Source organism: Podarcis raffonei, chromosome 2, assembly GCF_027172205.1.
Source record: "Podarcis raffonei isolate rPodRaf1 chromosome 2, rPodRaf1.pri, whole genome shotgun sequence".
NCBI classification, from domain to species: Eukaryota; Metazoa; Chordata; class Lepidosauria; order Squamata; family Lacertidae; genus Podarcis; species Podarcis raffonei.
In genome coordinates, this window is record NC_070603.1 from 81,506,563 (window position 1) to 81,520,818 (window position 14,256).

At 43.7% G+C, this 14,256-nt stretch overlaps 1 protein-coding gene across 2 annotated transcripts in view; it reads right to left on the reverse strand.

The window, feature by feature from the left end:
• The window catches only part of FGD3 (FYVE, RhoGEF and PH domain containing 3), a 108,090-nt gene extending 96,487 nt beyond the window's left edge, over positions 1 to 11,603 (reverse strand). The window contains exon 1 of one of the 2 annotated variants that reach the window (XM_053377794.1): positions 11,092 to 11,603. In XM_053377794.1, the coding sequence (XP_053233769.1) occupies positions 11,092 to 11,104 (13 nt within the window). In that variant the 5' untranslated portion in view covers positions 11,105 to 11,603. The remainder of the gene's footprint in view (positions 1 to 11,091) is intronic. The other variant, XM_053377793.1, reaches the window with a different exon arrangement.
• Positions 11,604 to 14,256: the final 2,653 nt, after the last annotated feature.

A 14,256-nucleotide genomic window follows, 5' to 3' on the forward strand; every position in this document is an offset into this window, starting at 1 on the left:
CTACTTTTCACAATAAACCAACTCTTGTTTATCTTTTGTCCAAAAGTAAGGAATGAATTGTTGTCTACATTCCACAGCGTGGCACTACGATCTTCGATAGAATAGCTATTGTCTAATGACTGCATGAGGTTCCCCTCAGCGATTTGAGAGCTTACAATCACTGTTTTAGTACTCATATTTTCCCCAAAGATTTTCCTTTTGATTAGCACAAAGAATGTGGAGCAGTTCTGCAGGCAACTGATGGGCTAAATTCTGAAGGCAATTGTCTCTTTCAGATGATTTTTGACTATTATATGACGGCTAACTGATTCAAAAGCTTTAAGCAAGGACATCTCTCAGAGTGGATATGCACATTTGTGAGAAGGTAGTAGAAGCACTGGTTAACTGAGATGTGACAAATATTGATGAAATAAAATATCATCTCTAAATATTAAATGAGCATACAATCGTACCTCAGAAGTCGAACGCCTTGTGAGTCGAATGTTTTGGCTCCTGAACGCCGCAAACCCGGAAGTGAGTGTTCCGGTTTGCAAACCTTCTTTGGAACCCGGACATCCAACATGGCTTACACGGCTTCTGATTGGCTGCAGGAACTTCCAGCAGCCAATTGGAAGCCGCACCTTGGTTTCTGAACATTTTGGAAGTCGAATGGACTTCTGGAACGGAATACAACTTCTGATGTACGACTGTATTTAAGGAATGCAAAAAGAGTCCTGCTGAAGTAATCTGGTCAAGCATTCTGCTCTCACAATGGCCATCCAGATGCCTATGAGAAGACCACAAGTGGTATATGATTCTCAACAACTGCAGGCAGAACATTGATTCTACCTTATTCTCCATGAACTTTCTCCATGAAATTTCATAAAATTTCCTTTTAAAGCTATCCAGGTCAGGGCTCATCACAATATATTGTGTGCTGTGTGAAATAGTACTTCCTTTTTCTGACCTGAACCTGCCATTTCTTTATGTGCACAATGCTGCCATCTGACAACTTGGCAGTTACCATAAAAAAAAGTGTATATATATATATATATATATATAGGCACCAAGTCACACAGAATCCAAGCTTATTTATAATTCTGAACTGGTGTAATTGAGACTATTACATCAAACCCACACAGAGGCTATTATCCAGTACCTACTTACATGAGATTTTAATTTTTTTTTAAAAAGCCCATTGAACTCAATAAAAATTACCGTATTTTTTGCTCTGTAAGACTCACTTTTTCCCTCCTAAAAAGTAAGGGGAAATGTGTGTGCATCTTATGGAGCGAATGCAGGCTGTGCAGCTATCCCAGAAGCCAGAACAGGAAGAGGGATCACTGCTTTCGCTGCGCAGCAATCCCTCTTGCTGTTCTGGCTTCTGATATTCAGAATATTTTTTTTCTTGTTTTCCTCCTCCAAAAACTAGGTGCGTCTTATGGTCTGGTACGTCTTATAGAGCAAAAAATACGGTACTTCTGAGCAGGCATACGTAGGATTGCACTGTGAACATTTCAGAAATTCACAGTGCACTACTCAAAAAAAAGGCCTATAGGAAAAGCCAGTGGAGATATCCCTGAATATTTCAATGCTTTTGAGAATGACAAAAAAACCATTGTTTGGCATCACATGGAATCTGTGCTGTCTGACAGAAGCCAATAGAACTCAGTAGCATCTGCCTGAGTTGTCATAGGCAGGAAGACTATCTTTGTATGCATTTGTGTTCCTAATGCTTTTTCAAACAAACCTGAACGCAAAAGTATATTCCCTCTATCCCCCTTTTCCAAAGATCTCAGGAGGGGGGTATCTTGCCGTGCCCTATTAATACATCTATACACTGTGTAAAATGCAGTCCCACAACTTTAACAAAGCATGCCATTCTCATCTAAGGGCTCATCCAGACTTGTGCTTGTCCCATGCCTAGAAAGCATGGGTCTAAGCAGTTTTCCACTTGCCCCACGCTGCTTCCCCAAGAAACAAATGTCAGTCTGGAGAAAACCTGATTGACGTTTGCTCCAATTCAGTGGTAAAGATCAGGTTTCCTTGGGGGAAAGCGGCAGGGCAAGGGCAAGTCTGGATGAGACCTGAGGGAGTCTAGGGAAGCCATCCTTATTTCTTTTCCAATGTGTGTGTGCATGCTTTGGCGTATGTATGTGGTTCATTTGAGAGTGCGCACAAATATTTAACCAAACCCACCAGCAGCATATGACCAGTGCAATATGGCCCTCCTTTTTCTTCTTCTTTATTTTCTATTAATTCTGATCTTTTAAAAAAATTCTTGATATTTGATGTTTATTTCTGTATGCTGTCTTTTCTTTGTTCTTTCAAGTTTTAATAAAAGAATTTTTAAAAGGAGGTAAATGTCAGCCACCCCTGACCTACACTCTCTTGTGCTTCTCTACTGCTAACCTCTGACACAGAGTGATTTGAGAGCAGAGAAGCGGCAGCCAAAAGGGTAGGGGGAGGTTAACCTTTTCTCTACTTGGCTATTTTTCCTCCTGCAATTTCCTAAGTTCCTTTTCCCCCAGTTGAGGTAGTGAACGCATGTCTGATCATTCTGGCTAGTAGAAAGGGAACTGCAAGGAGGAGCTCTCAGGAAAAAGCAGCAGGTGGAGATCAAGTTAGGCACCCAGCCAGTCTGCTGCTACTACCTGGCACAGCTATACCATTCCAGTCACCACTAGATGCAGCTATGTGTGGTAGTTCTGGCTTCAGGTCTGCATTCACCAATGCAAATATACATCAGTGTCTTGCTTAGGTAGGAAAGGGACTGTAAACAAACAAACAAAAAATCCCACTAGAACGTTATTTTCAAACAACACTCTGACCATGAATCAGAGAGTGGGGTGGAGAAGAAGAAGAAAATGAGTTATCTCTTCTTTATATGACCATGGTGTAGCATTTTAAGCATTTTCCCCATCAGGTAAAATAACTTTTTTTAAAAAATGCAAGTACTTTCATAATGGAAAACACGGTGAGCAACTATAAGCATCAATGTACACAAATTGCTATCTCTTGAGCGGAATGTTAGTTTCCACATTAAAACTAAATGTGATGCAATGAAAACAAAATCAGTAGTTAATCATGACTGTTGATCAAAAATCCAGTTTAACTAACAAAGTGACAGAAAACTGAACTAGGTGTTAACACTTTTTAAAAGATTATTAATGTGGCTTTTGGCAAGCGGTTTGCAGCACAATCCACTTTAAAGCAGCTTGAACAGAGCACAGTAAATACCCATCTTCTTAGTCCAGGCATGCAATAATTATGTAAAATGTTCCTTTTGTTTAAAAATCCAGATACTTTTGTGTCATGCGACTGGCCTATTATCTTCACTGGAGAACCTTAAACTGGCTCTGCTCCAACAACAGTCATGTGCAACACGGCGTGGTATACTGCATGTTCTCATCAGTATTGCTAAATGGATGGAAATGCACATAAAGCAAGAGTGTGGATATAGATCATATTAAAGCACACACAACGACACCTGACCTGTACATGCAGTTCCTAACCTAGCAGGGCAATCCACACACAAAACCTGGTTTCTATGTGCTGCTCTCTCTTGTGGGATTAGGGCAAGTATCTATGGCAACAGTGAGGAACCTGTAGCCCTCCAGTTGTCAGACTCCAACTCCCGTCAGTCCCAGCTAGGGTGGCCAATGGTCAGGGATTATGGGAGCTGTAGTTCAGGAGCATCTGGAGGGGTATATGTTCAAGCCTTTAGTCTTTTGGCACCTACCCATTGGAATTCCCCCCCCCCCTTGAATATTACACAGGTGCCATGTCTGCTGTCTTTTTGCAGAACTTCCTCTTTAAACAAGGCTACTGCGCTGAGATCTTCCCCAGCCTGCAGCTGTGTTGGAATTATTTTAAAGATGGTGATGATGATATCATTTGTTGTTTCCTGCTCTGGGCTCATTTGGGAGGAAGGGTGCAGTCTTAGAAACTCAGGTACATAAGCTGGGTGCCAAATGATTACAGTCGCCACAACAGCATGTCTATTTGCCAGATGGTTGGACTAGAAGACCCTTGGGGTCACTTCCATTGCTGCAATTCTATGTTTCTATGATCTCAACTACTCTGCTTGACTGTAGCTTGCTCTTACAATGATTCATTTGTCCCAGTATGCAAGAAGGAGAAACACACGAAGTGCAAATGGAAATGGTATTGGTATTAACTATGGGCTAAGACAGAGGTTTTTAAATTTTGGTCTGTGAGTTCCATTTGGTTGGCCTGTGGAAAAGCTGCAGCACACTCAAAATATATCTGTACTCCCCCTGCACTTACTTTCCTTGATGCGATGATGCCCAGCAAAGGGTCCACGATTCACACAGCAGCACAAGAAGTGCATCTTTTGTTGTGCATGAGTCTGCTGGCTCGATGGAGCTGTCAGCTGCCAATCTGGCAACCAGGAATCTCTACCTAGTTGCAATTGGACCAGCACCAGTAGCAAAATGCATCAGGCACCTGGCACCTGGGGAATTTTGAGCACTGGAAGGGTGGGATACAAATTTAACAAAAGCTGTTCCCCATCCCTGAGTTATGGCAAGATGGCTTAGCTTTAGATCCCAGCCCCAGCTTTCAGCATGCAAAAGAACAGTTTTGAACTCGATCCTAATCAGCTACTCTGAAGTAAATGTTGTTGAATTCAATGAACCTCACATTTGAGCTCTGAGTTAATGGTGCCAGCATTTATAAATAATTTACAAAACAGTCTTGTTCAGACTACAGTCTTATTTTCTATAAGCTTTACAAGTTGATAAAGGGCTGTAACGTGACTATTGGGGCCGGTATATTTAAGTTGCTTATGTCATCTAGACCTTTATCAGGTGGACTAGCTCAAATCAAGTTTGCAACAACCAAGCTATTTAAGGTGATGCCATTTTCATTAATCCATTAATATTACAAAACTTTACTTCCAAAGATTTGTAACTAGCTTTTAAAATGTGCACTGTAAATGGGAACTGGGCCTTTACTGTAGCAGCTGTTCTTGTGATTACATTAGTACTTCTTTTAGCCATTATACATGGAAGATGGAAGATAGCTGTAAAACTGAATTCCTATTATGCATACAAAGTTAGCATTTGTTTGCCAGGAATATTGTGCAGCTGCAGTTTAAGATATAAGGTACATCCCTACATTCCATTGAAAACAGAGTCTCACATTTCATCAGTTTCAAAAGAAAACGTTTCCATCCTTTACAGTCATGGGAAATATGTTAAAACAGAGTTGTCAGGAAAAAAGAAGCCAAACAGCAAAGTTAGTAACAGTGCAAGATTGTCACATTTATAATTCTGAAATGCTGATCAGGGGTTTTAGACATTGCAGGTTTGCTCATAACATCCCAAAAATTAGCCCCCAAGATGTTATATTTTGCCAAAAGAGGGACTTGAACTGTGCTTACATTATGATTCCTGGAAACCAACTGTTTCCTATAGTGTATTTTATCATTGTGTATTTTATTGCCTTTTTAGGAATTACACCGAAGTGGAGCAGCATGCCTGCTACACGGACAAATGAACAGAATACAATGCAATACAAAAGACTGCAAAAAAAAAAAAAAATTAGAAGCCTAAACTATACTATGAATGGTTTGTTGAGCAAGGAACAATTGCCCTATAGGTTCTGCATATGTTCTTAAAGAACACAGGGACAAGTTGTCCGTGGCTTTGAAGTTCAAAAACATCAGCAGCTATTCCCTAGAAAACAATGGGGAGCTGGTATAAACTGGAACGCTAGTATAATATGGTGCTAGTATGTAACCCTGTCAGGAGATGGCCACCACATTCTGCACAAAATGAACCTCTCAAACAGTCATGAAAGATGTAAGTCTTTAAACTGTAAGTCCCACTTTAAGGTTGCAAAGGTGGTCTACACAGCTGACTTGTAAAGGAGAGGCTGCAGCCTTTTTAGCAGGTGGAATGGGGAAAAGCCCTTCTGGCCACTGTAAAACCAGCATTCAAGCACTGCAGTTAATGTAGAAATGCCTCAGTGCTGTGACCCTGAATGATCTAAGAAAGCCAAAAGTTCATAACCAGAATTCAAATCCCGTAAGTCGTAACTTAAGCTTTTCAACTTCAATCATCTCGGCTGCATCCTGCCTCCAACAAAACTGTACACTAGGTAACCCAGAAGTTGATAACTTTTATTCCAGGAGCACAGTGGTGCCCTTAAGGTCAGGTCTTCCGCTGGAACCCATGAAGTCTCTGCCATCATCACCCTCCCCACATGAAAATCATTGCTCACTCACTGCTCCCTTGGTCATGAAATGGTGAAGGTGGTTGCCTTTTTCTCCCTTGCAAAGTATAGATAGCTGAATGCCAAAGTTGGAAGAGGGACACTCTTTCCCACATTCTGACTATGTACACATTAGCTCAAAACACAGTGGGGGACATACACACACACACACACACACACACACGCCATGAATTTCAAGTGCATTATGACTTGCTGTACACACCAGAGAGGGAGCAGGGGTGTCTTCACCCAATGATGTTTCCACTGCCCATTATCTGCAACTCCCCCCCAAAAAAACTATTCAAAAAAGCTGTTATCCGTGCATGTACAAAGGCTGCCTGAACTGTACACATTGCATTTTCAAATTGAATGGAAGGTGGCTTAAAGGAATACAGTGGTACCTCTGGTTACGAACACTTCTGGTTATGAACACTTCGGGTTACAAACTCCGCTAACCCAGAAGTAGCTGCTCCTAATTGCGAACTTTGCCTCAGGATGTGAATGGAAATCGTGCATCAGAGGCGCGCACGCAGCGGGAGGCCCCATTAGCAAAAGCGCACCTCAGTATAAGAACGGTTTCAGCTTAAGAACGGACCTCCGGAACGAATTAAGTTTGTAACCAGAGGTACCACTGTACATCAAACAAAAGTACTTATCAAGATTCTACAGGATACATATGGATTGTGGCAAATGTCATGTGCATTCAGCTTCTAACACCAGTGGTGGGGCACATGGGAGCCAAACAGTGATGAGTACTCAGCCCCTCTTTCTTTGTGGATTTCATGGCTCAGAGTAATTCTACTGAATCTGACTTTTACCCAGATACCAGACATATTTCAAATGGTGTGGGGTGTGAGCTGATGCAGGGGGAAGCAAAGAAAAGGGAATAGAGGAAATTTTGCCCACAGCACTTGCTCAAAAATCAATTTGTGACCCTCAGCCCTAAACAGGTTGGAAACTCCTGAGGTAACCTGTAGCAGTACCTGTAGAAAAAACGAAGGAGGGATAGAGTAGGTATCAGGTGCCACTAAACATTATGTCTGTCCTCTCACCTACTGGCCTTAAATACACATCAAACAGAATGGGGATACAAGATGGAATCATAATGGAACCCCAAATGCAATGATCAAGAGAGTGGCAAGGCAGGAGGGCCTCCTCCAATTGGCCTGCCTGCGATGAAGTGCCAGTTGGCTCCTCTGTTCCATGTTGATGACTGAAAAAAGGAAGACAGATCCAAGTTGGGGTTTCTTTTTACTTTCTAAGCCTACCGTAAATCAGGATTGGGTAACCTGAGACCCAAATGCAGACTTACAGGCCTCTTTCTCCAGGCCCTGATTCAATGGATGGCTGGAGAGATGTGTATTCCTGTGTGTGTGTAGCCCCTTGACTTCTGCATGGCTGGGATGTAATCTACTATACAAACACTAGAGTTCCATGTGTTGCTCTGCCCATTTTTGCCTCAGGTCCTACCCATCAGTGACATAAGAACATAAGAGGAGTCCCAATGAATCAGACCACCAGGGTCCATCTAGTCCAGCAACTTGTTCTCAGCGGCCAACCAGATGCCTTATGGAAAGCCCATGAACATGAGCACAACAGCACTTTCCCCACTTGCGTTCCCCAGTTACTGGTGTTCAGAGGCATAGCACATCCCAACCCAAACTGGAGGAAGTACACAGCCATCACAGCTAGTGGCTGTAGATAGCCTTGCCTTCCATTAATTTGTCTAAAACCCTTTTGAAACCTTCAAGGTTGGTGGCCTTTACTATATATTGTGGTAGTTAATTTCATAGTTTTATTATGTGGTGTATGAAGAAGTACTTCCTTTTGTATTTCCTGATTCTTTCAACATTCACCTTTATTGGATGACACTAACTTCTGGTATTATGGGGGAAGGAGGGGGGGAGGACTTCCCTTTATCTACTTTCTCCACACGATACATAATTTTATAGCTCTATCATGTCCCCCTCCCTTACTCACCTTTTTTTCCTATATTAAAAAAGCCCCAAAGGTTGTTCCCAAAATACAAGGCTGTCCCAACAGTCTTGGATTTTATACAGGGAACCATCAAGCTGTTCTACATCGTCCTCAAACCTTAAAAAGGCCCATTCCATTACATTCCATTCCATTACAAGTGCAGACTTTTAGAGAGGCTGGGACAGGCCCCAATGACTGTGAACTGGCCACCTCTTTTCTTTTTGAAAGTGGTAGAGATATGCTGGACATTGAACTTCAACATGCATTTCAGAAATAGAAACTGTGGGAAATATGAGGTTTGCATGAACAGTTTCAAATGTTCTATAAATGTGTCTCATACAGTTTTCTTCGCTCTTTTTAAAATATGCTAGATACCTTAGTAAGCCAGTGGTTATGAACAGGAAAAGTTAAAATAGCATTACATTCACTGCAATACCTCAAACAGGTTTCTAAAAGGGCAACAAATATATGCTATACACACTAGGGGAGGAACAGCAGGTGCAAATCTGGGGCCTTGCATAGCCGAAAGACCCCCCAAGCTGGCTGTGCGGCTGTCCTTGTGTGTTTTATGTTAATAGTTTTTTCATTGTTGTTGTTGTTGTTGTTTTAAAAATATTTTTTATGCACATAGAAACTAGCAAGCACCCTTAAGAGAGGAAATGGGTTCAGTTTCTACCTTAGCAATTCTAAGAGAATAACAGGTCCAAGCCTTTAAAGGTAACCCTAACCTCACAGGTCTGGTGAAATCTTTAGAACCAGCTTCAAGCACTCCTGGGATGTCTGAAGATGCAATATGCACTTGGTATACATTCCCACTGAACAAAAATTGAACGCAGCAGCTGTTCCAGTCTGCCAAATCTACCACACAATAATCTTGGCAGGCTAGATCAGCATTCAGTTGTTAACTTGGACTTGTATCCAGGCCCTCAACGAAGAAGTTGGTTTAATGTAAGGGGAAAGAAAGAAAATAGGAGCAGCACCCAAGATGTTTGGATCTGTTCACAGCATTGAAGTCTCTGTCCCAGAAAGCAAACAGATGGTAATAATTAATGAAGTGATAGAAAAAGAAAGGTGAACTTTTCATTGAGTAAGTATACAGAGTTTCTTTTACTGTGCTTAGCTTTGGTTACTCATGTCTTATAATATGTACTATTCTGGTTGTCCCACCTCAAACTGGACATTTATTATATTTATAACCCACCCTTTAAACCTTCAGTCTTCAACCTGAGGCACAGGGCTGGGAAAGATCCAGCTGAAACCAACCACTGAAGGAATCAATGAATTATACAAAACAATGGTATAAAACAACTTCCTATGTTTTCTGTATCCAAAAGGCTTTCAGAGTGGCTAACCAATTAAAATAATCCATTAAAGCAACAATCTTCCTAACAAAAAAAAGAACATTAAACAATCGGGCTGGATATTAAAAGCACACAAAGCCAGAGCCATAAGCTAGATATTGAACATCTTCACTGTCAGGAAGCATTTGGGGCTTTTCAGCTAAAACAAAGGTAGAGATACTGTATTATAAACGTTGTGGAGAGACTGCACAGGCTTTTATAATACCAAGTCCATTGGCTCTGTTGAGACACCAGCAGCTGCCTTTGGCTCTCCTTCAGCTGTCACCTACCAGCAACCATTTCATCATCTCCATCAGATGAGCTGAGAGACCAACTCCTTTTGGCTCCTCCTCTCCCAGAACTATTTCCTTCCCAGCTGGTTATAAGGACACTGCAACTGGTGCCTGATTTTGCTTTCCCCTTCTCCCTCTTCATTGTTCTGTCCTTTTATGCCTCTGTCTCTTCCTCTCTCTTTTAAATTGTAAATCTGAAAAGGGGGGCTGTCTTGTTTTTATTCACCTGGAAGCCCTTTCTGTTGAAGAACAGAGTCAGAATGATTTAAATAAATAAATGAATCACCCAGTGGAACTGAGAGGCAGCGAGTTCAACACAGACAAAGCCAAAAGGTAGCACTTATTTACACAATGGATCTGGCTTAATGAAATCTGCCACCGCAAGGTGCTGTGACAGACACTAGCTTAAATTCATTTATAAAAAGGGAGTAAACCACTCAATGGAGAGTAGCTCCATGTTCAAAACCAGTATACCTGACAGTCAAGTGCTAATGCAAAAAGGGGTTGGGATTTGCCATCATGAGCTACACTGAGAACTTTCCAAGTATCTGTGGCAAGCTGCTACTGGAAGGACAACTACAAGACTAGTCTTAACCAATATTGAATTCTTAACCATCAGGAACGGGTCTTCCAGTATTGTTGTTTGAAAAACGTCACGAACAAACTAACCACAGGTACAATCATCATTAAGATGCACATCAATCCAATCCTTTCTAATCGCACCAAGAAAGGAGGTCATGCGCCAAACTATATAAACCCCTGTCCTCTCCCTTTCTTCAACCTTCCACATTTTTCAGCAAGGTGTTTCCCTCCAAGGCAGAGCCAGAACAAACCATTTGGCGTCTACTGAGTGAAATGTGGGCCGCCGGATTTATTAGCAGGCAATCCAGGCTGGTTTCAAGGAAAACGCAGGTCTGGGCAGTCGGCTGATATTAACACTTCCAGCGAAACCTTGCATGTTGGAAGTTTTAAAAAGAAAACCCATTCACTCCAGCACATTCCGCCGCCAGACAGACAGCCCCCCCTCGGTCAAACCTTGAGGAAAGTCTTGGAGGAGGGGGGCAGACAGAGAACAATGCAGGACTCTGGCTTCCGTGCAGTGAGATTTGGCAGTCCCAAGCGAACTTGCACGGAAAGTTTTTCCCGAGGCGCAGGGAGATGAGAAGCACATGAAAGCAGGGAGCCTTGGAAAAGGGCTGAGAGAGAGAGAGAGATTTAGCAACTCGCTCCCCGAGTAGCAAAAGCTGCCACCCCAAGCTCACCTTCTGGCTCCATCTCCGTTTTCAGCCCCTCAGGAGACGCGCCTCCGCAGCTTTGGACGGGCCCTGAGGCGCACGGCTGGGCTGCACAACGGCGAAGGAGGCGCCCTCAGAAGGGGACGCGGGGAGCTGCTCGCCGTCTCTCCCGCGCGCGCTTTCTTTCCGGCGCCTGCATCTCGCCTTGTGGCACCGGCCGGGAGAAGGAGGAGGAGGAGGGCAGCGGCGGCGCGCGCCTCCCGACAGGGCTGCCCGCCACCGCGATCCCCACGGCTCTCGCCGCACACAGGCGCCCGCCTCGCCTTCCACACCCCCTCGCCGCCGCCGCGAGCCAGGCTCGTGCGCTGCCCCGGTTGGGGGCCGGCCGACGAAGGCGTGCGGGCCGGGCGGGGAGGAACGTGCCCAGCCTGCCAAGGCGCCAGGTGCAGCCGCAGCACAGAGGCTGGCGGGAGCGGGGAAAGGGGGTGGGCGCCTTTTGGGTTCAGGTTTCTTCCACTCCCCGCTCGCATCCCACAGCCGGGAAGAGCGAGAAGCCTCTTCTGGCCTCCTCGCTAAAAGTCGGGGGGATTGTGGGTAAAAAGAAGGCCTGAGCTGTCTGGGGAGGGGAGGGGGGGTCCCAACCTAGAGAAAAGTTTTGCCTTTGGTCTTTTGTTGGAGGGCAAAGAGTAGCCCCTCCGAAGCCTGGTGCAGCAAAAGCAACAAGGGGCTTGTGGTAAGACTCTGTTGTTCTTTTAAGATAAAACAAGAAATATTCCTCAGTGTTCTGCACTCTTGGAGTAATTTGGGGGAGGGAGTCTTACTGCCAGGTCTTCTGCCAAGATGCCTGCCTATGAGAGGTGAAGGAAAGTGATAACACCTGGCAAATATTTGAGTAATGGGTGCCCTGGGCAGGGCCAGACCAATCCTTATTTTATATTGTTTACTTATTTACAGTGGTGCCTCTGGATGCGAACGGGATCCGTTCCGGAGCCCTGTTCGCATCCAGAAGCGAACGCAACCCGCGGGTCGCAATTTGCTGCTTTTGCGCATGCGCGTGACGTCATTTTGACCATTTGCGCATGCGCGAGCGGCGAAACCCGGAAGTAACACGCTCCGTTACTTCCAGGTTGCCACAGCGCGCAACCCGAAAATACTTATCCCGAAGCTACTTCAACCCGAGGTATGACTGTATTTGAATGTGCTCCTCATTGTCTGCACAATCCCAGAACAAGAAGCACTAAAACAATGCACATTAGTTCATTTAAATACAGCTTAATATGTAAACAGTAAATGCCCTATCAACATAAATACATCAGCTGAGCAAGGGGCACCACTCTGATACGCAGCATTGACTGAAGATTGAACTGGCCGTCACTTTCTGTAGGGTTGCCATATTTCAAACAGTGAAAATCTGAGCTGAAAAGTTGTTGAGCTATTTTTATCGAACAACAGCACTGCTGGCATGGGCTGCCATACATCCTATTTTTCCTGGACATTTTATCGATCTCCACCCAGACACTGCTGCCGACGTATGGGCAACCCCACCTTCTGAAATGAGGCATCGGCCCAGGAGATGCCCCGTGACATCTCTGTGCCTTGGTGATGGTGCTGATGGGTACTAGATGCACCCTGAAAAGTATTTCCCACTACCACTTTCAAGTTCCTAGCTTTCAGTCACAGTACGTTAAGGTATGTACACACAACTGGCAGCAATGAAACTGCTAGCACATTTGCAAAGCCAAGCAGTGGCCAGTATGGTTTCAAATTGGATGGGAGACTGTGTGTTGTGATTCTTGCATTGCAGTGGATTAGACTAGACACAGCTGTACATCTGCAAATAGAACATTTTAAATGTATTTTAAGTGCAATATACAATGTGACACTAGATGGCGATGGTGAGCTTTATGGAAAATTCAATGTATTTTTAAAACCACTTTTTAAAAAAAGCATTTTTGGACCCTCAGGGTCCCTTCCAACTCTACAATTCTATTATTCGAACATGGATTTAAGTATATAAAAAAATAGTCCTGGTCATCACTTTACTTCCTCAAATTGTCTTGCTCTGGCATCCTAGTGTATATCTGTACAGTGGGACCTCGGGTTACATACGCTTCAGGTTACAGACTCCGCTAACCCAGAAATAGTACCTCGGGTTAAGAACTTTGCTTCAGGATGAGAACAGAAATCGTGCTCCGGCGGTGCAGCAGCAGTGAGAGGCCCCATTAGCTAAAGTGGTACCTCAGGTTAAGAACAGTTTCAGGTTAAGAACGGACCTCCAGAACGAATTAAGTTCTTAACCCGAGGTACCACTGTACTAGAAAAGAAAGAGGAATATCTGATCTTAAGCAACGGGGTCACATCCGCACCATACATTTAAAGCACATGACTCCCTGCAAAGAATCTTGGGAACTGTAGTGAAGTGTTCTGGGAACTGTGGCTCTGTGAGAGGTAAACACAGTCCCCAGGATTCTTTGGGGGGTAGCCAAGTGCTTTAAATGTACAGGTTGGATGTGACCCATAGCACTTGAACTCACACTTGTATCACCTTTGACTCCCTTGTCATCCAAGCGTTCCGCCACCTCCCTCGCCAGTCTCTTGCTGTCTACTAATGTAATTAAAGTGGGTTTTTTATGCTTATCTTTTTTGTTTTTAGCAATGCACTCCTTGAATTTTTCTTATGCATTCCTTCTTGTCTGCTTGCATTCCTTTTGCCAAAGTTGGTCTTCTCTTTTCTTCTCATTTGGACAAGACTTCCATTTTCTGAAGGGTGCCTTCTTGCCTCTAATAGTCTCAGGATGATAATGGAGAAACTCGTAGCAATTAATTAGATTAAAATTATGTGCCAGATTATAGAGAAACATGTTGGGTCGGATAAACACATGTGTTTGTTTGTTTGTTTGTTTGTTTGTTTGTTTGTTTAAAGCTTTTTTTTTTTACCCTGCTTCTTCAGCCAAAAAGGGTTGCAGTTCAGGTTACAAGACATAGGTCGTTACAAGCATAACAACAAAAGGGGGGGAGTCCTTTGAGGGAGCAGATGGTCAAGAGGCAGAGCTGGAGGACTAAAGGTGACAAGAAAGTGTGGTTTGGGTCATAAGAGTAGTAAAATGGTGTGGGGAGGACCCGAGCTTTGAAGGTAAGGACAAGGGATTTATGCTGGATCCAGGAGTGGACATAAAGCTAGTGTTGGGATTT